General features: G+C 37.6%; 1 protein-coding gene across 16 annotated transcripts in view; it reads left to right on the top strand.

Moving 5' to 3' along the window:
* SUGCT (succinyl-CoA:glutarate-CoA transferase) overlaps positions 1–26,403 on the top strand; it is a 792,254-nt gene that overhangs the window by 42,877 nt on the left and 722,974 nt on the right. For all 16 annotated transcript variants that reach the window (XM_082399856.1, XM_082399855.1, XM_082399852.1 and 13 more), the window contains one exon: positions 23,802–23,893. In XM_082399856.1, coding sequence (XP_082255982.1) covers positions 23,802–23,893 — 92 coding nt within the window. The remainder of the gene's footprint in view (positions 1–23,801; positions 23,894–26,403) is intronic.

The following is a 26,403-nucleotide window of genomic DNA, read 5'->3' as shown; positions in this document are numbered from 1 at the left end:
CTTTTTCAGGGCCATGTTATAATTTGATATTTTTAATCACAATGATGCAGAACTTTTAGGATACCAGCCCACAGTGACCAGTCAAAGAGTTTAGTGTGTCATTTATTTCTTATCAAATGCAAATAATATTTAGAGATAGCTAAGGGTTTAGAAGTTCTATGCTATCAAGGGTTCTGGATTTTAGAACTGATATTTCTCCACTAGTAAGTAGAGGTAGATGACTGCAACTCACAGCCCAGACCTTTTAGGAAATATCTGGCTTTAATTACCTTTTGAAGGACAGAGATTACGGATCAAAAATGAAATTTACCTACAGCTTCCATCCACAGGAAAGCCCATTCTACTTTCTTTACGTGTTTTGGGAAATAGAAGTGTTTTAAAAAGGATCTTCATGTTAAAAAAAAAATTAAAAATTTTGTCTTGGTACAGATATACAGATAGCTTATAAGAAAGCATAAAGGGCCATGGCTGGCTAAACTTGCTTAAGAAGAATGTTGTAATTTATTCGTACTCTATGTAAGAAGGACAAAAGGACTACAGGGAAATCAGGAGGTTCAGGCCATATGTAAGGATGTTCCTGGGGGAGTGTTCTTTTCTACTCTGGCTGTCCCCTTGGGTGCTGGTGTTTCCTCTCTCTCAATATTAGATTGAATGGCAAATTGTTTATAGTATCCATACCTGAATTTAGGAGAGGTTTGCTGCACCAAGGTTTTTAGTCTCTTGCTTTAAATTCCTGATACAATGATTAAACTAGGGCCCCAGATACCATATGAAGTGTGTCCCCCTCCCCTGCCAACCACTTCAGCATGAATTACTTCTGGAATTATTCTTGTCTCCACCCCTACATACAGTGCTTTTCCATAGGTATCAAAGCATCCCAGCCTGCTGTGCACATCTACTAATCCTCATCCAGTTTCTCCTGTATTGTGTACTTGGAATTTGTAGTCTCTGAATGGCTGTAGAATCAGAAAAGTGAATGGGGCTGATGGAGGACCCAAATTCTGGTTCTGAAAAGCTGTCTGTTGATATTTCCATGCAGTTTATTGATTCTAGAATTAACGACGGTGGCAGTGTATTCTTGGAAAATCTTACATTTGTGGGCAGAGATATTTGGCCACTTGGCCATGTTATAATCCTGGAAAAAGATGGGCTTGAAAAACTGTCATTAGTGTCCCTTTGAGTTGGTCGTGCATGGTTAGGGAGTACCATTCCAAGAGGACAATTTACCCAATTTAAAAGAAAGATTAAGGGGGACTTCCCTGGCGGTCCAGTGGTAAAGAATCCATCTTCCAGCACAGGGGACGTGGGTTCGATCCCTGGTCGGGGAACTAAGATCCCACATGCCAGGGGGCAACTAAGCCCGCACGCCGCAACTACTGAGCTTGAGTGCCTCAACTAGAGAGCCCATGTGCCACAAATTACAGAGCCCACGTGCTCTAGAGCCCGCATGCCATGACTAGAGAGAGAAAACCGGAACACCACAACTAGAGAGAAGCCCGCGCGCTGCAACGAAGAGCCTGCATGCCGCAACGAAAGATCCCGCGTGCCGCAACTAAGACCCGATGCAGCCAAAAAAAAAAGAAAAAGAAAGAAAGAAAGATTAAGAGCTACAAACTACCAGTTATAAAATAAAGAAGTCACAGGGATGTTATATACAGCACAGGGAATATAGATTATAAAATATAACTATAATGTATATCTATAATATAGAATATAATATTATAATAACTTTGTATGGTGTGTAATCTATTAAAATATTGAATCACTATGTTGTACACCTGTAACTAATATAATATTGTAAGTCAACTATACTTCAATTAAAAAAAAAGATCGAGTGTAGATGAATGCGGCAGGGTGGGGGAGAAAAGACATATAAATAACAATCTTTCAAACTTCAGAAGAAAAAGGGGATGAAAGCAAGAGATGCTCAGCAAAATTATTTATTTCACTCTTTGGGGAACTGTGCGTGTGTACTACTTGGTAGTAGTAATGTTTCTATTAAAGAGTAAAGGTAGCCTGGTTCCCAGTGCTCCAAATTAGAAAAAAAAGGTTGTAGTTGGATGTTATCATAATCAGTCATCTCAGTTATGAAAGTCAGGTCACCTTGTCTCTTTGAGAGGTAGTGAACAGGCCGTATCTTTGGAGATTTTCCATGGATGAACTTCTCTCCACCAGGTGTGCTGATGGTAGGGTGTGACTATGATGTTTCGATATCTAAAACAAAGGTCAAACAAACTCAATAAAACAAAAATAAAAAAATTTAAAACTTCTTATCAGCAAAGGGCTGAAAAAAACCCGTGCAAAGTAACATCTTAATGTAGAAGTTAAAAGGGACTGGTTAAAAAAATCTCTTTGACCCGGTTTTTTTCCTTAAAATTCTAAATCTTTTGTTCAGTGTTTTTTAAAAAGTATCAATTAATTAGGACCTCACAAAGATAAGGAAGTCTACCCTAATCTCTGGCAGGTTTTGCTTCGAATAGGAGCATATGAAAAAAAAATCTTTTTCTACTCATTTGAAGGTGGCCTGTATGATTCTGGTTTAGAATAGGACACATACGATTTAATCATTCAGGAATGTGCTCCTAAATCCTTTGCACCAATGATGCTTTTAGTGGAAATTCTCCACTAAACATGGTATGTGATGTTATCTTCCCTTTAAAGGTTTTTTTTCCCCTCTTTTTTTTCCCAGTTTGGATCTTTATTATATCTCTCCATAGGTATTTTGATGGAATGTTGAGAGAAAGCATACTGGCATGGCTGTCTGCTGCCGTGTTAACCCAGAAGTTAGAAGAACCACTTTTGATATATTGCCTGATATTTCTTCTGGCTCTAATGATATTTCCAGAGTGTTCCAGATATTTATTTACATCTGGTGTAAAGTTACTGTTAATTAAAAGCATAAAGCTGGCTTTGGAACTTGACTGTATCAGGAGGAAACTTAGTATTGGTTCATGACTTATCACAAAGTCTTTGTGATAAGTCATGAACCAAGTACTTTCAGGCTATCAGACCATCAGGCCAAATGATAGTCCCTGAGTGATGATGGGGGAACATACTGCTTAATCTAAGTTGCATGTGGAGATGATAAAATCTGAGTCTTTAATCACTTCATCAAGCCCATTTCATTTAGGGCCACAACAGTACTATTTATACAATAGATTCTCATATAATGTGGGAAGTTTTCTATTCTGGCACAATTCCACAAGTAAGTAGAACTATCCATTTTCTATGAAATAATGCTAGCCTCACCTTAGTTTCTTATTCCAACATGGTAGATTCTAAATTACTTATTTTTGGATTAGCCATAGAAAAGTTTCGAACCTGGACTGACTCTCCCTGACACAAAATTTTTTTTTTTTTTTTTCAAATTTCAGGACCTTTTTTTTTTTTTTTTTAACATCTTTATTGGAGTATAATTGCTTTACAATGGTGTGTTAGTTTCTGCTTTATAACAAAGTGAATCAGTTATACATATACATATATCCCCATATCCCCTCCCTCTTGCATCTCCCTCCCTCCCACCCTCCCCATCCCACCCCTCTAGGTGGTCACAAAGCACCGAGCTGATCTCCCTGTGCTATGTGGCTGCTTCCCACTAGCTATCTATTTTACATTTGGTAGTGTATATATGTCCATGCCACTCTCTCACCCTGTCACATCTTACCCACCCCCCCCATATCCTCAAGTCCATTCTGTAGTAGGTCTGTGTCTTTATTCCCGTCTTGCCACTAGGTTCTTCATGACCTTTTTTTTTTTTTTTTCCCTTAGATTCCATATATATGTGTTAGCATACTGTATTTGCTTTTCTCTTTCTGACTTACTTCACTCTGTATGACAGACTCTAACTCCATCCACCTCACTACAAATACCTCCATTTCGTTTCTTTTTATGGCTGAGTAGTATTCCATTGTATGTATGTGCCACATCTTCTTTATCCATTCATCCGATGATGGACACTTAGGTTGCTTCCATGTCCTGGCTGTTGTAAATAGAGCTGCAATGAACATTTTGGTACATGACTCTTTTTGAATTATGGTTTTCTCAGAGTATATGCCCAGTAGTGGGATTGCTGGGTCATATGGTAGTTCTATTTTTAGTTTTTTAAGGAACCTCCATACTGTTCTCCATAGTGGCTGTATCAATTTACATTCCCACCAACAGTGCAAAAGTGTTCCCTTTTCTCCACACCCTCTCCAGCATTTATTGTTTCTAGATTTTTTGATGATGGCCATTCTGACCAGTGTGAGATGATATCTCATTGTAGTTTTGATTTGCATTTCTCTAATGATTAATGATGTTGAGCATTCTTTCATGTGTCTGTTGGCCATCTGTGTATCTTCTTTGGAGAAATGTCTATTTAGGTCTTCTGCCCATTTTTGGATTGGGTTGTTTGTTTTTTTGTTATTGAGCTGCATGAGCTGCTTGTAAATCTTGGAGATTAATCCTTTGTCAGTTGCTTCATTTGCAAATATTTTCTCCCATTCTGAAGGTTGTCTTTTTGTCTTGTTTATGGTTTCCTTTGCTGTGCAAAAGCTTTTAAGTTTCATTAGGTCCCATTTGTTTATTTGTGTTTTTATTTCCATTTCTCTAGGAGTTGGGTCAAAAAGGATCTTGCTGTGATGTATGTCAAAGAGTGTTCTGCCTATGTTTTCCTCTAAGAGTTTGATAGTATCTGGCCTTACATTTAGGTCTTTAATCCATTTTGAGTTTATTTTTGTGTATGGTGTTAGGGAGTATTCTAATTTCATACTTTTACATGTACCTGTCCAGTTTTCCCAGCACCACTTATTGAAGAGGCTGTCTTTTCTCCACTATATATGCTTGCCTCCTTTATCAAAGATAAGGTGACCATATGTGCGTGGGTTTATCTCTGCTCTTTCTATCCTGTTCCATTGATCTATGTTTCTGTTTTTGTGCCAGTACCAAACTGTCTTGATTACTGTAGCTTTGTAATATAGTCTGAAGTCAGGGAGCCTGATTCCTCCAGCTCCATTTTTCGTTCTCAAGATTGCTTTGGCTATTTGGGGTCTTTTGTGTTTCCATACAAATTGTGAAATTTTTTGTTCTAGTTCTGTGAAAAATGCCAGTGGTAGTTTGATAGGGATTGCATTGAATCTGTAGATTGCTTTGGGTAGTAGAGTCATTTACACAATGTTGATTCTTCCAATCCAAGAACATGGTATATCTCTCCATCTATTTGTATCATCTTTAATTTCTTTCATCACTGTCTTATAATTTTCTGAATACAGATCTTTTGTCTCCTTAGGTAGGTTTATTCCTAGATATTTTATTCTTTTTGTTGCAGTGGTAAACGGGAGTGTTTTCTTAATTTCACTTTCAGATTTTTCATCATTAGTGTATAGGAATGCAAGAGATTTCTGTGCATTAATTTTCTATCCTGCAACTTTACCAAATTCATCGATTAGCTCTAGTAGTTTTCTGGTGGCATCTTTAGGATTGTCTATGTATAGTATCATGTCATCTGCAAACAATGACAGTTTTACTTCTTCTTTTCCAATTTGTATTCCTTTTATTTCTTTTTCTCTTCTGATTGCCATGGCTAGGACTTCCAAAACTATGTTGAATAATAGTGGTGAGAGTGGACATGCTTTTCTTTTTCCTGATCTTAGAGGAAATGCTTTCAGTTTTTCACCATTGAGAATGATGTTTGCTGTGGGTTTGTTGTATATGGCCTTTATTATGTTGAGGTAGGTTCCCTCTATGCCCACTTTCTGGAGAGTTTTTATCATAAATGGGTGTTGAATTTTGTCAAAAGCTTTTTCTGCATCTGTTGAGATGATCATATGGTTTTTATTCTTCAGTTTGTTAATATGATGTATCACATTGATTGATTTGCATATATTGAAGAATCCTTGCATCCCTGGGATAAATCCCACTTGATCATGGTGTATGATCCTTTTAATGTGTTGTTGGATTCTGTTTGCTAGTATTTTGTTGAGGATTTTTGCATCTATATTCATCAGTGATATTGTTCTGTAATTTTCTTTTTTTGTAGTGTCTTTGTCTGGTTTTGGTATCTGGATGATGGTGACCTCATAGAATGAGTTTGGGAGTGTTCCTTCCTCCACAATATTTTGGAAGAGTTTGAGAAGGATGGGTGTTAGCTCTTCTCTAAATGTTTGATAGAATTCACCTGTGAAGCCATCTGGTCCTGGACTTTTGTTTGTGGAAGATTTTTTTTTTTAATTAATTAATTTATTTATGGCTGTGTTGCGTCTTCGTTTCTGTGTGAGGGCTTTCTCTAGTTGCGGCAAGCGGGGGCCACTCTTCATCGTGGTGCGCGGGCCTCTCACTATTACGGCCTCTCTTGTTGTGGAGCACAGACTCCAAACGCGCAGGCTCAGTAATTGTGACTCACGGGCCCAGTTGCTCCGCGGCATGTGGGATCTTCCCAGACCAGGGCTTGAACCCGTGTCCCCTGCATTGGCAGGCAGACTCCCAACCACTGCGCCACCAGGGAAGCCCTGTGGAAGATTTTTAATCACAGTTTCAATTTCATTACTTGTGATTGGTCTGTTCATATTTTCTATTTCTTCCTGGTTCAGTCTTGGAAGGTTATACCTTTCTAAGAATTTGTCCATTTTTTCCAGGTTGTCCATTTTATTGGCATAGAGTTGCTTGTAGTAGTCTCTTAGGTTACTTTGTATTTCTGCAGTGTCTGTTGTAACTTCTCCTTTTTCATTTCTAATTTTATTGATTTGAGTCCTCTCCCTCATTTTCTTGATGAGTCTGGCTAATGGTTTATCAATTTTGTTTATCTCCTCAAGGAACCAGCTTTTAGTTTTATTGATCTTTGCTATTTACTTCTGCTCTGATCTTTATGATTTCTTTCCTTCTGCTAACTTTGGGTTTTGTTTGTTCTTCTTTCTCTAGTTCCTTTAGGTGTAACGTTAGATTGTTTATTTGAGATTTTTCTTGTTTCTTGAGGTAGGCTTGTATAGCTATAAACTTCCCTCTTAGAACTGCTTTTGCTGCATCCCATAGGTTTTGGATCGTCACGTTTTCATTGTCATTTGTCTCTAGGTATTTTTTGATTTCCTCTTTGATTTCTTCAGAGATCTCTTGGTTATTTAGTAACGTATTGTTTAGCCTCCATGTGTTTGTGTTTTTTACGTTTTTCTCCCTGTAATTCATTTCTAATCTCATAGCATTGTGGTCAGAAAAGATGCTTGATATGATTTCAATTTTCTTAAATTTACTGAGGCTTAATTTGTGACCCAAGATGTGATCTATCCTGGGGAATGTTCCATGCGCACTTGAGAAGAAAGTGTAATCTGCTGTTTTTGGATGGAATGTCCTATATATATCAATTAAATCTATCTGGTCTATTGTGTCATTTAAAGCTTGTTTTTCCTTATTAATTTTCTGTTTGGATGGTCTGTCCATTGGTGTAAGTGAGATGTTAAAGTCCCCTACCATTATTGTGTTACTGTCGATTTCCTCTTTTATAACTGTTAGCAGTTGCCTTATGTATTGAGGTGCTCCTATGTTGGGTGCATATATATTTATAATTGTTATATCTTCTTCTTGGATTGATCCCTTGATCATTACATAGTGTCCTTCCTTGTCTCTTGTAACATTATTTTAAAGTCTATTTTATCTGATATGAGTATTGCTACTCCAGCTTTCTTTTGATTTCCGTTTGCATGGAATATCTTTTTCCATCCCCTCACTTTCAGTCTGTATATTTCCCTAGGTCTGAAGTGGGTCTCTTGTAGACAGCATATATATGGGTCTTGTTTTTGTATCCATTCATCAAGCCTGTGTCTTTTGGTTGGAGCATTTAATCCATTCACATTTAAGGTAATTATCGATATGTATATTCCTATGACCATTTTCTTAATTGTTTTGGGTTTGTTTTTGTAGGTCCTTTTCTTCTCTTGTGTTTCCCACTTAGAGAAGTTCCTTTAGCATTTGTTGTAGAGCTGGTTTGGTGGTGCTGCATTCTCTTAGCTTTTGCTTGTCTGTAAAGCTTTTGATTTCTCTGTCGAATCTGAATGAGATCCTTGCTGGGTAGAGTAATCTTGGTTGTAGGTTCTTCCCTTTCATCACTTTAAGTATATCATGCCACTCCCTTCTGGCTTGTAGAGTTTCTGCTGAGAAATCAGCTGTTAACCTTATGGGAGTTCCCTTGTATGTTCTTTGTCGTTTTTCCCTTGCTGCTTTCAGTAATTTTTCTTTGTCTTTAGTTTTTGCCAGTTTGGTTACTGTGTGTCTCGGCGTGTTTCTCCTTGTGTTTATCCTGTATGGGACTCTCTGTGCTTCCTGGACTTGGGTGGCTATTTCCTTTCCCATGTTAGGGAAGTTTTCATCTATAATCTCTTCAAATATTTTCTCGGGTCCTTTCTCTCTCTCTTCTCCTTCTGGGACCCCTATAATGCGAATGTTGTTGCGTTTAATGTTGTCCCAGAGGTCTCTTAGGCTGTCTTCATTTCTTTTCATTCTTTTTCTTTATTCTGTTCCACAGCAGTGAATCCCACCATTCTGTCTTCCAGGTCATTATCCGTTCTTCTGTGTCAGTTATTCTGCTATTGATTCCTTCTAGTGTAGTTTTCATTTCAGTTATTGTACTGTTCATCTCTGTTTGTTTGTTCTTTAATTCTTCTAGGTCTTTGTTAAACATTTCTTGCATCTTCTCGATCTTTGCCTCCATTCTTATTCTGAGGTCCTGGATCATCTTCACTATCATTATTCTGAATTCTTTTTCTGGAAGGTTGCCTATCTCCACTTCATTTAGTTGTTTTTCTGGGGTTTTATCTTGTTCCTTCATCTGGTACATAGCCCTCTGCCTTTTCATCTTGTCTATCTTTCTGTGAATATGGTTTTTGTTCCACAGGCTGCAGGATTGTAGTTCTTCTTGCTTCCGCTGTCTGCCCTCTGTTGGATGAGGCTATCTAAGAGGCTTGTGCAAGTTTCCTGATGGGAGGGACTGGTGGTGGGTAGAACTGACTGTTTCTCTGTTGGGCAGAGCTCAGTAAAACTTTAATCCTTTTGACTGCTGATGGGTGGGGCTGGGTTCCCTCCATGTTGGTTGTTTGGCCTGAGGCAACCCAACACTGGAGCCTACCTGGGCTCTTTTGTGGGGCTAATGGCAGACTCTGGGAGGGCTCACGCCAAGGAGTACTTCCCAGAACTTTTGCTGCCAGTGTCCTTGTCCCTACGGTGAGCCACAGCCGCCGCCCGCCTCTGCAGGAGACCCTCCAACACTGGCAGGTAGATCTGGTTCAGTCTCCCCTGGGGTCACTGCTCCTTCCCCTGGGTCCCGATGCGCACACTACTTTGTGTGTGCCCTCCAAGAGTGGAGTCTCTGTTTCCCCCAGTCCTGTCGAAGTCCTGCAATCAAATCCCACTAGGCTTCAAAGTCTGATTCTCTAGGAATTCCTCCTCTCATTGCCGGACCCCCAGGTTGGGAAGCCTGACGTGGGGCTCAGAACCTTCACTCCAGTGGGTGGACTTCTGTGGTATAAGTGTTCGCCAGTCTGTGAGTCACCCACCCAGCAGTTATGGGATTTGATTTTACTGTGATTGTGCCCCTCCTACTGTCTCATTGTGGCTTTTCCTTTGTCTTTGGATGTGGGGTATCTTTTTTGGTGAGTTCCAGTGTCTTCCTGTCGATGATTGTCCAGCAGCTAGTTGTGATTCTGGTGTTCTCACAAGAGGGAGTGAGAACACGTCCTTCTACTCTGCCATCTTGGTTCTCCACTGTCATTTTTAAATGAAAATTGTTTATCAAACATTTATAGTTTCAAAAGAAATAGTTCTATAAAATGTATTACCTCAAGCCAAGGGAAGGAGCCTTCAATGGAACCTCTGGGAGGATTTGGTTTTTGTTCTCCAGAGCTTGGTAGATAGTAGATTGATATGTGATTCATGCCTGAGATATTTAGAGAGCCAGAGGATGTCTGGAGGGCTGCCGTTTGGGAAGCCACTGCTGTCCTGTGGATCAGGGTGAGAAAGAAAAAAACATTGTGTGGTTAAGACCCTGTCCAAGAGGGCAGGAGGAAGCTGGTGGTGTTGATGACACCTGGGACTGAGGAAGGACTCAAAAGTGATCAGCTGGAAAAAAGATAGATTCACCCTGGAGGCGAGAGATGCCCACTGATGGGGTGGGGGAGGCCTCTGAAGAACCCACTAATTTGCCCCATGTGACAAGTAGAATGTAAACTCCTGTCAAGCCCAGAGAGCAACAAAACTAACTCACCATGATAGTACCAATTAAGTAAGACCTTTCTTGCTGACCATACCTCTTCTTTTCCTCACACCCCTCCAGTTCTGGCCAACCATGCAGGCATTAGAAACTGAGCAAATGGGGAGCTACAGAGAGCTGGATTCTGTCACTATTGGGCACTAATGGTTTTTCCAAGTGCTACTGATTTTCTTGAAAATACTATTTGCACATAGTTGATATTCAGTAGCTATTTATCAAATCAGTATTAGGGGAACACAATGTTGTAACTAATTTATTAAAAATGAAATGACTATCCAGGTTCCTACTTGGGATTTGAGCACGGTAGTAAGTGCTCTTTTCCTTCCTCAAGTTTTGCTTTAAGGCACTAGAGTTGGTGAGCAGCTTTAATTAGCTTGCCCTGATCTCTTTATAACCTTAGTCTTGTGTCTTCTTAAGTGATTCTCTAACTGCAGCCAGGAACATTGTGAGGGAGAATAGTGTAATCTAGTGTTCTGAGGTTATCACACCTTCTCTTCAAACATCTTACATAGAGGCCCAACACAGATAAAGGTGGAACTGTTCAGATTCAGACAGGGCAAAGAGAGGTGGGGGCATTGTCCCCTATAGATGGTTGAAATATTGGCTCTACCACTTATAACTTGGGTGACTTTGGATAAGTTATTTAACCTTCCCAAGTGCAGTGGTCTCATCTGCAAATTCTAGGGTTTATTGTAAGGATTAAATGAAATAATGTATGTGACGTGATTGGCATTTAGGAAGTATTCAAGAAATGTTAGCTATTCTGCCTTTGCTGCTGCTTCCTCCCCCTCATCCTCTTCCTCTTCTTCCTCAAACATGGGGGCAAGTTGAATGGTTTTCAGGTTCCTGTTCTAACTAATTACTTGTATAGTCTATTATTCCATGGATGTGGATATACAAATTGTTTTGCTTTATCCTTCTTTCTGCTTGTATCTGTGTATCTAGCCATGTATCTATCTACCTACCTACCTATCATCTGTATCATCTATCTAATCTACTTAACATTTTTTATGTACTGTATAAGACACAGACATGTGATGCCTCTTTACCCCTTCATTTTTCAGTTTGTATTTTATAAAAAAATGGGATTCTATTATGTAGCCAGAGTGCAATTACCAAAATCAGTAAATGAATACTGAAACAATATTAGTATATAATTTACAGACCTTATTGATAATTTGTCAGTTGTTTCAATAAAGTCCTTTATAGCAAAGGAAAACCCAAACTCTGCATTGTATTCGATTGTCATGTCACGTTAGCCTCCTTTAATCTGGGTTTTTCTTTGCGGTTCTTGGGTCTTTCTGTGTAGTTCATGGCTTTGACATTTTTTGAAGCGTGCACGTCAATTATTTAGTAGAATGCTCCTCAATTTGGATTTTTCTGATGTTTCCTTATGAGTAGCTTCAGGTTCAGTACTTTTGATAGTCATGCCACAGAAGTAATGCTGAGTTCTTCTCAGTGCATTGTATCGGGTAACACAAGCTGTCTATTGCTAGCAATGTAACTTTGATGATTGGGTTAAGATGGTATCTGCTAGGTTTCTCCAGTGTAAAGTTATTGTTTTACCTGTTATAGTTAAAAGGATATATTGTTGGCAGGGGGGCTATACTTTAAGACTATGTAAATATTCTGTTACTTGCTCAAACTATCTCCACTGTTTTTATCATACATTGATGATTCTTGCCTGAGTTTACTATTATTATGATGTTGTTAAATAGTGATTTTCTAATTCCACCATTTCTTTTACATTTATGAACTGACTTTTTTACTACAAGGGAGAGCTCTCTCTTTCCTTTATTTATTTATTTATTTATATCAGTTTGGACTCTTTTATTCATATGTTATTCAATCAGTTACAATCCTTTACTATCATGATTTATTTTTGCTGCTCAAATTGTCCAGATTTGGCCAGTGGGAACACCTTCAAACTATTCCCTATATATTTTTGATATGTCCTCATCATCCTTTGAGCACTTTCTTAATTTTTGGCACAAGATACTCCACATTTATTTAGGTCCTCCCCTGACACCCCTTCCCCCAAGCCTGGAATTAACCATTTCTCCAAGGAGCCCTGGTTCCATTGAGGGGCGAATCCTATTTAAGAACCAAGATCTGAGCACTAGATGTGCTCATACCTGCAAACTTTTAAAACCCATTAGTTTATTCTACAAGTGATTATTTTACCCAGCACCATTACATGTTATACTGTTTTTCCTGGCTTCATGTTATTTATTTCTCTGTTTTTGGCTTTGGTGTAACTATGTGTATTTGCTTACTCAGGAAGCACTGCTTACTCAGAAGTCTGCATTTTTGGAAAGACTTTGTTCCCAACTTTGGGCAGTTCAAAGATTACTGGATCTTGTTTGATATCATTCTTACTTGGGTTACTTTTATTTTTTTTCATTGATCTCTATTAAATGAAGATGTAGACTGTGCTTAATTGAGTACTTTTCTCTTGGCAGTGGAACAAGGCTAAAGGTGATTCTTGTTAATTTGTTACTCAATTGAGTTATCCATTTATCTGGCTTTGATTTGAGATTATGTTTAGTCTCTGTAAAGAGGTCAGTACTGAACATTTCTGTGTTCTTTGCCTAAAATGTCCCTTCATAGGCTGACGTAGTGCTGCTATTTGGAGTGTGGGAATCAGCTATAGGGAATTGGTTTTATGTGAGAGTCTGGCTGGGTTTTTATTTTCTTTTCTGCTCATATTTTATCTACTCATGTTTTATATTTATGTAATTTAAAATTTGATTTTTCTCCTGAAAATGAAAAATATATAAAATGGTAATTCTCTTTATTATTTAATAATTTTATGGGGCATCTGTCAGAATGTGAGCTGCATTCATCTTGTACAAAATATTGACTCTTGGAATGTAGATGTAACTCCTAGTAGTTTCTTTCGAATAGATTCCATGAATATATATTTGAATTCTTAATTTAATGGCAGATTCTGCAATTTATTTTCATTATATCATTGTGATTTATAATAGTTTTTTCCCTTCCTACTTGAATGAGTCTTCTGAGATTTAGGTTTATCTGTGTGTGTGTGTGTGTGTGTGTGTGTGTGTGTACTTATATGATTGGGCATGTAGTTAAAGTCACTTTTAGCAGGATGCATTGGCATGATCACCAAAGCTTTTGCAATTGTAGACTCTATTTGGATGATGAGAGTTTTGAAGACTTTTTACTTCTTTTCCATAAAAAACACACTGTATATTATAAGCAAGAGAGTATCTTAACACCCAGTTACCCCTTACTCTTGTCTGCCCTGTAAAAAAACATTTATTTTGATAGTTTATGTGAAGAATATCATAGGCATGCATGAAATAGTATAAAATACAAAAATATGCACCAGTCAGCTGATGAGTATTTATTAAGTTTCCACTGTCTGCTTAGTGTTATACTAACTAGTTGGGGAAAATGAAACCTATGCATAAGAAGCAATTGTCAAACAAAATATATTTTTATATATTAGTATCATCAAATTGGATATCATAAAAAAGTGGTAATTCTGTATTACCAGCTATCATCAATATAAGCATTTTTTCTTAGTATGCTTCTTTTTGCTGCATTGTAGTAATACTGCTTAATTTACAAATTTATTTGCCTTTTCTGACTAGGAACATATACTTCTTAGTATTTCAGATGTTTTAGGTGCTGTACGATTAATCAACCAATTTTGCTGCCTCTCTGTGATAGAGATTGAGGGATCTAATTTCATAGGTTATTGAGGTAGCAAACCATATTAGTCACATTTTTGGTCTTTGAACAATGTACGAACTATTAATACTCATAGAAATATTGTTCAAAAATGGTTACATTGTAATGAGTGTCAAAGCGTCAATAATTAGTTACAGAATCACAGCAAGTAGCTTTGTGACCTTGGGCAAGGCACTTAATCTCTCAGAACCTCATTTTTCTCAATAGTAATTCAAATAGGATAATAAAATTTACCTCATGTAATTCTTGTGAGACTTAAATCAGATGACACATACAAAGCACCAGCACAGTTCCTGGAACATAGCAAGTGCTCTGTACATGTTAACTCTTATTATTATTATTATTATCATCATTATTATTACCGCCATCACCCTAAATTACCACTCTTGCTTTATGGAGTCCTTGGTTAAGTGTTAGTTTTGATTGGTTAGCATGTTTGCAGGGAGTTCTCTTGCCCTATTGAGGTTTACAGGAAACTCAATGAATCCTGCTGAGGTTAGTTTTGTAATCTTGCGTGTAGAAAGGTACGTATCTTACAGTTAAAAATGCTGTATCTGTGACCTGAGGGAAAAAGAAAAAATAATCCACTAAAACAGGGTGTGACTGTGAGACTCTAAATCATTATGCATGTGACAGAAGGACAAACCCTATTAAATGCAAGGTATGATTGTGGGAAATCTTTCAAATCAACAGGAAGGTTTTTCACAATGCCAATAGAAAAAGTTGAGTGAAAAGCCATAAGAATGTGAAACTTTGGCCCATTTACTAAATGTCTCATTTAATTGTCACAGTGGAGGAAAAAGGTATGATAAGGGAGATGTCTACAAAACAAAGCACGCAAATTAAAAAAACCAAAAACATTTATTGAGACTGGGTCTTGAATTTGTTTCTGAATTAATCCTATGAAGTATAAAGTAGAAAGTGGCTAAGAGTCTTCAGACATCCTGTTCAGATGAAGGAGAACCAGACTGGGAAACTGAAAACTTCAGTGTTAGTTCTAGTTTTGCTATTGACTGGCTTTATGACTTTAGACAAGTCACTTAACCTCTGTGGGCCTCAGTTTTCTCATCTGTAAAACAAGAATTTTTGCCCCAGGTCCGTTCAGCTCTAATATTCCTTGGGGTACTTTTAGACATACAAAATGAAATTTGCATGCCATTCTTAAATTAATTGTTTTTTGGTATTTTGTGGTGGAAAATTTTAAGGTTACATAAAAGTAGAATGAATAGTATAATGGCTCTTGAGGTGCACATTATCCAGCTTAATAATTATCAACTCATGGCCAATCTTATTTTGCCTACAACCCCACCTATACTCCCTCCCCTGATTACTTAAAAGCATATCTCAGACTTCATATCATTTCATTTCTAAATATTTCAGAATATGTCTAAAAGAAAAGGACTCTTTTTAAAGCATAAACACCCAGTGTCATCACATGTAAATTTAAAAAAACCTATAATTCCTTAATAACATCAGATATGCAGTTGATGTTCAGATTTTCCCAGTTCTCTCTCTCTTTCTATTTATAGTTTGTTAATTTGAATTGGGATCCAAATGAAGTCTAATCATTGCGGTTGATTGATATGTCTCTTAAATCTCCTTTTTTTAAAAAGATTTATTTATTTATTTATTGATTGATTGATTGCTATGTTGGGTCTTCATTTCTGTGCCAGGGCTTTCTCTAGTTGCGGCAAGCGGGGGCCACTCTTCAGCGCGGTGCGCGGGCCTCTTCACTATCGCGGGCTCTCTTGTTGCGGAGCACAGGCTCCAGACGCGCAGGCTCAGTAGTTGTGGCTCACGGGCCTAGTTGCTCCGCGGCATGTGGGATCTTCCCAGACCAGGGCTTGAACCCGTGTCCCCTGCATTGGCAGGCAGATTCTCAACCACTGCGCCACCAGGGAAGCCCAAGGCCTTTTTAAGTTGGCTTCTGCATACTCTTGACATGACTAATAGTCTGATAGCTTCTTTGATTTCTGGTATAACAATATATTCCAGGTGCATTTTGTACATTTCCTGCCCTATCCTGGAATCAACCATTTCCCCAAGGAATTTTAATTTCTTTTAGTGGAAAATGGCATTTAGAGACCACCGTCTGGATACTGGTGACGCTCACCGCTACTGGGTTAGTCTTTGCTTCTAGGCCTTTTCAGTGGACAGATAAGAAAATAAATATTTTTAAAAAATAAAATGCATTGAGTTCATAATCTTTTAATTCAGAAACAATCTATATACTAGAAAATGATCAGGGAAAGAAGTCCAGACATTTGTATACATTTTGAAGGATTACATTATTTACTGTAAAATATTCTATTGCTTCTGTTCTCCTTTCAGGTAAACAATCTATTTTTGGAGTTTCTGTAGCTGCTGGAATGATACTAACTTTAAACATACTCCTGTTTTGGTTAAGGAGAAAAGGGAAACAAAAAGTTAGACATGATTAAGAAGAAAAATGAGTGAAGCCAGGAGTGGGCAGGCCAGAGCATCTGGTATTCAGGGCAAATATTAAAAGACAAGAAATCTTTTCCATTTAGTTTCCTTCCCTTGCATTTTTTACTTATGTCTGGAAGTTCAAGTTTTGCTTTATAGTCAATGTTTGTAAAAGCCACAAGATGGCGAGATTGCTCCTGAAAATGAATGTGGGTGAGTAAGGGGGTGGGGTAGTGGAGAGAGAGGGAGGAGAGAGGAGACAGAGAGAAAGATGTTCCTCTCTGATTTTCCATAACCTCCTAGGTTTTCCTTACCTCCCTTACTTGAATATAAAATAGAACTAACATGCTTAAATTTTTCCTCTGTAATTTGGATTTTGATCATGGTCGTTTTTGGAATTGTAAAACTAAAAATAAAAGTAAGAAGAACTATCTGGATCCTGTGCTTACTAGTTTTTCAGCTCTTTGTTAAATTATTAATAAATAATTCAGTCTTCACATTGCCAACAGAGTAATCTTTGCAAAATACCATTTTGGTAATGTCAGTTTCCTGTTTTAAATTTATTTTTATAAATATTTGTTGATGATGGTATTGGTTGTCAGTATTTAAGTAGTTAAGGCAAGTGTAAGGTGAAAGGTGGAATAATTTTTGAATCATATTACCAAAAATATATGTTATTATTCACAAGTTTCTTTTCTAAAATGAACATGTGCTGGTTTCCAAGTACAAAAACTTTCAATTTTAATGGGTTGTTAAACAACATAATTGCAATGCTTAGAATATTTATTCTCCTCATCATTTCAACATACCTCAAGGCAATTTTTGTTATTCTCAATATTTTGTGGAAAGGGCAAGCTACTATGTTAGTAGTATATTAATCAATGCATATTTATTAACTAAGTATATTTAGCTCTCACTGTAAAATGTACTTTAGTTATGCTGTGTTATCAAATTGAATCCTCATAATATATCTATGAGATAAATGTGAATACTGTGGACATTGAGGCTCAGGGAGATTAAATGAATTGTTGAAGATTTAGTAGTTAGCAGAGCTATAATTTCAATTCAGATTTTTTTCAATCCTAAAACTTATGCTCTTATTCACTATGCCATACTGCCTCCCTGAGAGTAACTATTTATATTTCTCTTTAATAGAGATACTTGGAAGTTGTAATTTAAAGTAATTAGGATATTTGTGCTTCCCCCTTGTTGTAAGCTGAACAAGAGAATTTGTAACACAAGGCAAGTATTATGGTGCCTTTTTATTTAGCAAACTGTTCGTTTTTATGAGCATGTTTTCCTGCAGGCCTTTGTTTAGAAGACTTCATTTAGAGTTGTGCTGATGGGTGAGGGGCCTCTCTTTGTCTCATTTGAGGCATTTGGGCTCCTGGCCAGAAGCCTGAGCTCCTGATATTCTCTACCTAGAGTGGACTGAAGCTAATTCATTCTCTTGACTTCCTGTTGAGATAGCAGGTGGTTCACTAGCACTGAGTGTTCCTGCCTTACGGCGGAGCTTCTCTCTACTCCTGGAGGCCTGTTTTATGCTGGGGATACTGGTGATTTAAAAACCATTGTGTTCAAGACTGGAAGTCTGGTCTAGGATGCCCTTTACAGCTATAAACTAGCTGCTCTGGAATAGAAATTCTTTAAATATTTCGTAGAATTCACTAGTGAAGCCTCTGGTCTTAGACATTTGTTTGTTGGGTGGTTTTGGATTACTGACTTAATCTCCTTACCAGTAATTGGTCTGTTCAGATTTTCTGTTTCTGCATGATTCAGTCTTGAAGTTTCTAGAAATCTATCCATTTCTCCTAGATTGTCCAATTTGTTGGTGTATAATTGTTAATAGTAGTCTGTTTTGATTCTTTGTATTTCTATGGTGTCAGTTGTAACATCTCCTCTTTCATTTCTGATTTTATTTACTTGAGTTCTTGCTCTCTTTTTTTGGTGAGTCTAACTAAAGGTTTGCCAATTTTGTTTATCTTTTCAAAGAACCAGCTCTTAGTTTCATTGATCTTTTCTATTGTAATTTTAGTCTCTCTTTTGTTTATTTCTTTTCTGTTCTTTGATATTTTATTCCTTCTATTAACTTTGGGCTTCATTTGTTCTTGTTTTTCTGGTTACTTGAGGTACAAAGTTAGGTTGTTTATTGGAGATCTTTCTTGTTTCTTATTTATTTATTTGTTTGTTTATTTATTTTTGGCTGTGTTGGGTCTTCATTTCTGTGTGAGGGCTTTCTCTCTAGTTGCGGCGAGCGGGGGCCACTCTTCATTGCGGTGCATGGGCTCTCTTGTTGTGGAGCACAGGCTCCAGACGTGCAGGCTCAGTAGTTGTGGCTCACGGGGCCCAGTTGCTCCACGGCATGTGGGATCCTCCCAGACCAGGGCTTGAACCCGTGTCCCCTGCATTGGCAGGCAGATTCTCAACCACTGTGCCTCCAGGGAAGCCCCTTTCTTGTTTCTTGATGTAGGAATTCATCATATGAACTTTGCCCTTCTAACTGCTTTTGCTGCATCCCATAATTTTGGTAGGTTGTATTTCCATTTTCATTTGTCTCAAAGAATTTTTTGATTTATGTTTTGATTCCTTCTTTGACACATTGGTTGTTCAGTAACATGTTGTTTAATCTCTATATATTTGTGAATTTTCTACTTTTCTTCTTGTAATTGATTTCTAGTTTCATACCATTGTGGTCAGAAAATATGCTTGACATGACTTCAGTCTTATTAAGTTTATTAAGACTTGTTTTGTGGCACATGATTTATTCTGAGAAGGTTCCATGTGTGCTTGAGAAGAAATGTGTATTTTGCTGCTGATGGATGAATGTTCTATAAATGTTTGTTAAATCCATCTGGTTTAACATGTAGTTTAAGTCCAATATTTCCTTATTATTTTCTGTTTAGATGATCTAGCCATTGTTGAAAGTGGATTATTGAAGTACCCTACTGTTATTGTATTGCTGTCTCTTTCTCCCTTCAGGTCTGTTAATATTTGCTTTATATATCTAGGTGCTTCTCTGTTGGGTGTATAAATATTTACAAATGTTATATCCTCTTGTTGGACTGACCCTTTTATCATTATATCAATATAAAGTCCTTCTTTGTCTCTTATTATAGTCTCTGTCCTAAAGTCTACCTTATCTGATATAAGTATAGATGCCTCTGCTTTCTTTTGGTTTCCATTTGCATGGAGTATCTTTTTCCATGCCTTCACTTTCAGTCTGTATCCTTAAAGCTGAAGTGAATCTCTTGTAGGCAGCATATAGTTGGGTCTTGTTTATTTTATCCATTTAGCCACTTTGTGTCTTTTGATTGGAAAATTTAGTCCATGTACATTTAAAGTAATTATTGATAGTTATGGATTTACTATTGCCATTTTGTTAATTGTTTTCTGGTTGTTTTGTCATTTCTTTTTTCCTTTCTTTCCCTCTTGTTTTTCTTCCTTTGTGATTTGATGATTTTCTGTAGTGGTATGCTGAGATTTCTTTCTCTTTCTCTTTTGTATGTCTACTATAGGTTTTGCATTGTGTTACCATGAGGCTTACATAAAATATCTTATAGCTAAAATAGACTGTTTTAAGCTGATAACAACCTAACTTCAAATGTATAAGAAGATTCTACATTTTTACACTCTTCTCCAACATTTGATGTTTTTGATGTCACAATTTAAATCTTTTTAATATTGTGCATTCATTAACAAATTACTGTAGTTATAGGTGGTCTTAATATTTTTAATTTTAATCTTTATACCAGAGTTATACGTGATTTACCCACCACCATTACAATATTAGAGTATTCTGAATTTAACCATATATTTATCTGTACCGGTGAGTTTTAAACTTTCATATGTTTTAATGTTACTAATTAGCATCCTTTTGTTTCAGCTTGAAGAAATCCCTTTAACATGTCTTGTAAGACTGGTCTAGTGGTGATAAATTCCTTCAGCTTTTGTTTGTCTGGAAACTCTTTATCTCTCTTTCAATTCTGAAGGGCTCTTTTGTTGGGTAGAGTATTCTTGTTTGGCAGTCTTTTTTATTTCCTTTCAGCACTTTGAATATCTCATCCCACTGCCTTCTGACCTGCAAGGTTATTGTAGAATCCACTGGTAGTCTTATGAGGGTTCCCTTGTACGTAACAAGTTGCTTTTCTGTTGCTGCTTTTAAGGTTTTTGTCTTTGACAATTTAATTATAATGTCTGGGTGTGAATTTCTTTAGATTCATCATATTTGGTACTTCTTGGGCTGCCTAGATTTGGATGTCTGTTTTTTTCCCCCAGGTTGGGGAAGTTTTCGCCATTATTTCTTTGAATAAGGTCCCCCCCCACACCGTCTTCTAGGATCCTTATAATGTGTATATTGCCCCATTTTTTTAGTGCGTTATAAATCTGTTAAGCTATCTTCACTCCTTTTTTTAGTCTTTTTTCTTTTTGCTTCACTGAGTGGATGTATTCCACTGCTCTGTCTTCTAATTTACTGACTCTTTCTTCCACTTGATCTAGCCTGCTGTTGAACCTTTCTATTGAATTTTTCAGTTCAGTTATTTTATTCTTTATCTCTATACTTTCTGTTTGGTACTTTTTAATATTGTCAGTCTCTGTTGAAATTCTCACTTTGTTCATGCATTGCTTTCCTGACCTCTGTGACCATCTTTCTGAGCATTATTTTGAACTCTCTGTCAGGTAAATCACTTTTCTCTGTTCCATTAAGGTTGGTTTTTGGAGATTTATATTGTGCTCTTGTTTGGAACATATTCCCTTGTTTCTTCATTTTTCTTGAATGCTTGTGTCGGTTTTTGTGCATTAGCTCAACAGCACCTCTTTCAGTCTTGACAGAATGGTCTTGTGTAGCAGATGAATCCTGTCAATCAGCCCAGCCTGAACTCCTGGATGCCTCTCAAACCTTTGTGACTGTCCAAACCACTGTCCTTCTTCATGCCTTTTAGTAGTTGAGGGTATGAGAAGAGCCATTTAAGTTCCAAAGGGGATGATTGTAGTCAGCACTTAGATACAGGCTGATTCGAAGCCAGACCCTCAGGCAACAGCTGGGAAAGTATGCCGTCAAGCACTTTCTGGGGAGAAACTGGGAGGTAGGCTTTTTGTCTTCTCCCTTGCACTGAGCCTTGAGCCCATTACAAACTGCTTATTTGTTTACTATAGTCCAGTGGGACTTGTTAACTGCAAGCTCTATTGACAGTCAGAGCCAGGTGATATGGGGGCCCATCTCCCAGGCAGTAGCTGCAAAAGGTGGGGCACGAGACATGTATAGAAGCTCCTTCTAGAGAGATGATGGTGACCTGGTTTTATTGTTGGAGTGAGCTGGATGGAGAAGGTGGGGTAAGCGCCCACTGATTCTTTCAGGTTCCAGGTAGGATCAGTTAGATGTTGTCAATTAGTGTCTAGACCCTGAGGCAACAGCTTGTAAGGTATGAAGTCAAACCCTTTCCAGGGAAAGACTGGGAGATGGATGTTTTTGCTCCTCCTTCAGTCCTGAGACCTGGGGGGATAGTTGTGGTTAGTGCTCATGATCCTATCAGTAACTTCTTCTTTGTTTGCCATAGTGTTGTAGGACTCATGAATGCTGGCCATCAGAGATAGGAGTTTTAGGGGACTGTTTCTCAGGTGGGAGCCTTAAAGTTTGGGACACTAGATGTGCTGTCTGTACTGCCTGTTCCTCAGGGAGAAGCTGGGAGTTTGGGGTTTCCTCCTAATTGTATGGTTCTATGCCTGGGGTGAGGTTTATGATGAGAGTGTCTCAGCCTTTCCTACCAATTTCGATATGGGTATTGTCTCTGTTGCCCAATGTATAAGGGTCATTCATCTGGATTTCTCTAGTTTCTCAGTTCTCAGTTTCTCTTGGAGAGAAGTGCTTTGTGTGTAGCTGTACAATCACTGTGTCCATGGGAGGAGGAAATTGGCCTCCTATATTATCATTTTGGTCAAAAACAAAACAAAACAGAAAAAAAGCCTCTTTAGTTTCTTTATTCATTAATTTGTTTTTTAAAGATAATTGTTTTTATATAACCAGTATTCATTCATTTATTCATTTGGTAACCATTACTGAATTCTATTCTAGATGCTGGCAATACAGCAGTAAATTAAATTAGAAAAACTCTCTTGAGCATACCTTTGAGTAGGGAGGATACAGAAAATAAATAAATAAACTATATTATATATCTTGTGGTGATACGAGGTGTGAAGTCAAATATAATGAGGTAATGGGGCTTAAGAGTGAAAAGTGAGAGTGATCTTTCATAAAAGTTCTTCAGGGAAGACCTCTCTAATAAGGAGACATTTCAGTGCAGAGTTGGAGGATGTGAGGGAGTGAGGTATGTACATATATGGAGTGAAATAGAGGGAGAGTGTTCCAGGTTGCTAGAGAAGCAAGCAAAATATATGGGATTTGGAGACAGAGTTATGTAGCTCCTCATATAACCTTTATTATCCAACAATAAGCACCAGAACTGAGGAGAGCAGGATAAAATATTTTTATGTTCTTTTATTTTATTTTATTTTAAAAATATTTATTTATTTATTTGGCTATGCTGGGTCTTTGTTGCAGCATGCGGGATCTTTTAGTTGCGGCATGTGGGCTCTTAGTTGCGGCATGCGGGATCTAGTTCCCTGACCAGGGATTGAACCTGGGCCCCCTGCATTGGGAACGTGGAGTCTTAACCACTGGACTAGCAGGGAAGTCCCTTTATGTTCTTTTAATTTTTGCTGATGGCAAAAAAAAGTGACACCTTCACCTTCTCTTTGTAATCCTAAAACGCACTGGCAGGAGATGTATTAATTCTATTTATGTTCAAATTTTAAATTATCATTTGTATTTTCTTTGCATACTTGAAAAAATATGTAAAAAGAACCTAGGGAGACATTGTTTTGTTTTACTTTGTATATTGTTTTATATGCAGCAAGAGTAGCAAATACCTGTTGGAGTCTGGAAGGTCAGTTAATGATTGAATCAGACTGAAGCATAAAGGATTAAGGAGGGGTGGAGAGTGCGGCAAATTGGAGAATTTATGCCCTGTGTAAAGGGAAGAACTATTACTTAACCCTAATTGATTATTGGCATGTGAGGATGTGAGCCTAGTTTTGAATGTGTTTTCTGGTTTTTCAAGAAAAGCCAGAAATTTGTATATTATGTGCTATCTCCTGATCTTTAAATGTTGGAAACTAAATAAAAACATTTCAAAACACTCTTCAGGCCAGACAAAACATTCGTATAATGGGGATCTGGCCCACAAGTCACCAGTTTGCAATCTTCTGGGGTATAACACCATAATTAAATTTTACAGCCTCCTTCAAGGGATAGTATAGACCTAATAGTAACAAAATGCTGTAGGATTTCTGGATACAGATGGTTTTAACACACTATTGTACTGTTGCTCTCCCTGGGTGGTGCTAAATATATCTCTTCTTGTTGTCTTAGGGTATGGTCAGACAGGTCCACTGTCTCAGCGAGCTGGGTACGATGCCGTTGCCTCTGCTGTTTCTGGTCTGATGCACATCACAGGGCCCGAGGTAGGTTTCCTTCTTTAGAATATTCATATTTTTTCCCCTATTTATTCCAAAGAGATTTTCATCTTTGCTAACCCCATAGGCTTAAACATGAGTTAATTTTAGGAAAAAACCACGGAAAGTGAATGACGTTAAAAATGGAAATGTTTATTCTGAATGTACTTGAGGCTTAATGTCATTATGGCCCCATGGAAAAGAACAACCTTTTTAGCAAGAAGCAATAGATCAAGTGGTGAACACATTTTCCATATGTATTATATCATTCAAGCTTAGTAAAGGCACCTTTGTGTGACTTAGGAATATTCCTCGTGTGAAGTAGAATGACTGACTAGACTAGTCCGCGGATGTCCGTTTCTACCAGAGTACTTTCATTTGATGTATATACATAGTAGAGGGTTTTCTTTTTCCCTCTGGAGTATTATAAGTGGTTGTTTATTTTAAAATTTGTTGCTTAATGCTCGGACATAGTTGTGTCTGATTGTTAATGCATTAGATTCTGACAGTGAAAGAATTATTTGATTTTATAACCACATTCCTTCTGCATTGGTGATAGGAAGTTCCCAAAAAGTATATAGACGACCAAAACGTGGATGGTTAGATCAAAGACTCTTAGAAAATGGACTCTTGGGGAAAACTAAACATGCCGTTAAATAAAGTAAAAAAAAAGTGTGAAAGCTTAGTAAATAAAAATACTAAAAAAATCCACTTCCAAAACAAATTAGATTGATAGCCTTAAAAAACTTTTTCCAGTAGGTATTCCTTCCCTGAATCACTTTCTTCAGTTAATCCTTCAGGAAATATTGCTGCAGTGTTGGAATAAGATGAGGCAGAATGACCTCAAGTCTTTTTTTTTTTTTTTACAGATTTTACTTCTTTTTATTATTTTAAAGTAGGTGTTGGGATTTCAGTGACTTAAAATATATGGTCTTTTGTACTTTCTTTCTTTGTTTCATTTTCACAAGTCTTAGAAAGAATGTGTGTGGCTTTTCCTTACAATATTCAAGGGCACCAATTTTCTTTCTATCCATTGAGAGAATGAAGCATGGATATATATCTCTTTGCTCTTTTCCATAGAGGTACTTATATGGTCGAGACATTATTTTTGTGAGTGGTTTTATTTAATAGCGTTGTACTCAATTGTGAGTATGTGAAAAGATATGGGACTTTTAAATTTGTATATTCAAATATTAAAATGAATTAACTCAAAAACAAGTGAGGTGGATGAGGTGAAAGATTACTCCTTTAGTACACTGCGCTATATTCTGACAGGGATAACCACACAGCGTGTGCTCAACCATATTATTTATCAGTCAATAACTCACCTCTTGTATTATCCTCAGGAGATTTTTGTTCTGGCTAAGCAAATAACAGCAACACTAATTGCATGCTTACTATGTGCCAAGCATTATTTTAGGTACTTCACGTGTATTACATTAAATAAACTCGGCCTCCATATACTGTGTTTCTTTCACACGGGCACATCTCTCACTTGTCAATTCGTCCACCCAATGAATGGTTATTGTACCTATACAGAGGGAATCCTCTGTATGCTGGCTACTATGGCAGTTACTGGCAATTAAACAGGCAACAGGTAGACACGGTCCTTAAGTGGAGAAGACAAACATTAACAGAAAAGAAATATTAAACAAGTAAAAAAGGCTCTAAAGAAGAGTACAGGATGCTACTGACGTGTATATAACAGTGTGCCTCAGGCCATTTTAATACTTCCAGAGATTCTGCAAAATGTGGTTTGACAGCAGAGGATAAAAGCAGCCTGAAGCGGATCAGCCCATGCTGGGAATCCCCCTTTAAGGAGTTGTTTCCCCCTGATATCAGCAGTATATGACAGTTCACCAAGCCTCTCAGTGGAGGTTCCACAGGAGGGGTCACTTCTGAGAGCCCTGGCTAATATTTTTAACCAGCCAATGCAGATGCACTGTTGCCAGTTATATCATGTTGCGTATGAAGTTGTATCTACCTGCCCAGCTGTGTATTTGTGCTGTAGCATAACTCCATGTTGTCAGATGACTGATTGGAACCCAGGCTTCCTCACCCTATTCAGTGCAGCCTAATGTTGTCAGGATGGTTGGTCAGGAAAGGCTTCTCCGAGGGCCAGGTATTTAAGGTGGGACGCAATTAGGCACTAACCTGATGACTCTAGGGCAACACCATGCATGACATCTAAATGCTGGAGAGTCTGGTGGGTTTGAGGAGCTAGTCTCATTGGATTATTGTGAGCTAGCAAAGAAGGGGAAGAATGAGGTTGGAGATGCAGGGAACGTATTGTTTATGGACCTACTGTATTAGTTAAGAGTTTGAAGAGATGGAAAGATACATTATCATATATACATATTTTTAGTGATGATCTAATATATTTCTGCCTGGAAAATGAGTGATGTTCCCAAAGTATAGACTATTATTATGATGAGAAAACTCAAAATGCATGGTTTTTCTATAGTGGACTCATAATGTTATTTTTATCCCCAAGGGGCATCAGCTAAATGTATAATATA

This window comes from Balaenoptera borealis, assembly GCF_965194805.1.
Source record: "Balaenoptera borealis genome assembly, chromosome: 7".
Taxonomy (NCBI): Eukaryota; Metazoa; Chordata; class Mammalia; order Artiodactyla; family Balaenopteridae; genus Balaenoptera; species Balaenoptera borealis.
Note: the sequence above shows the minus strand (reverse complement) of the source record. Positions and strands in the feature narration are given on the sequence as shown.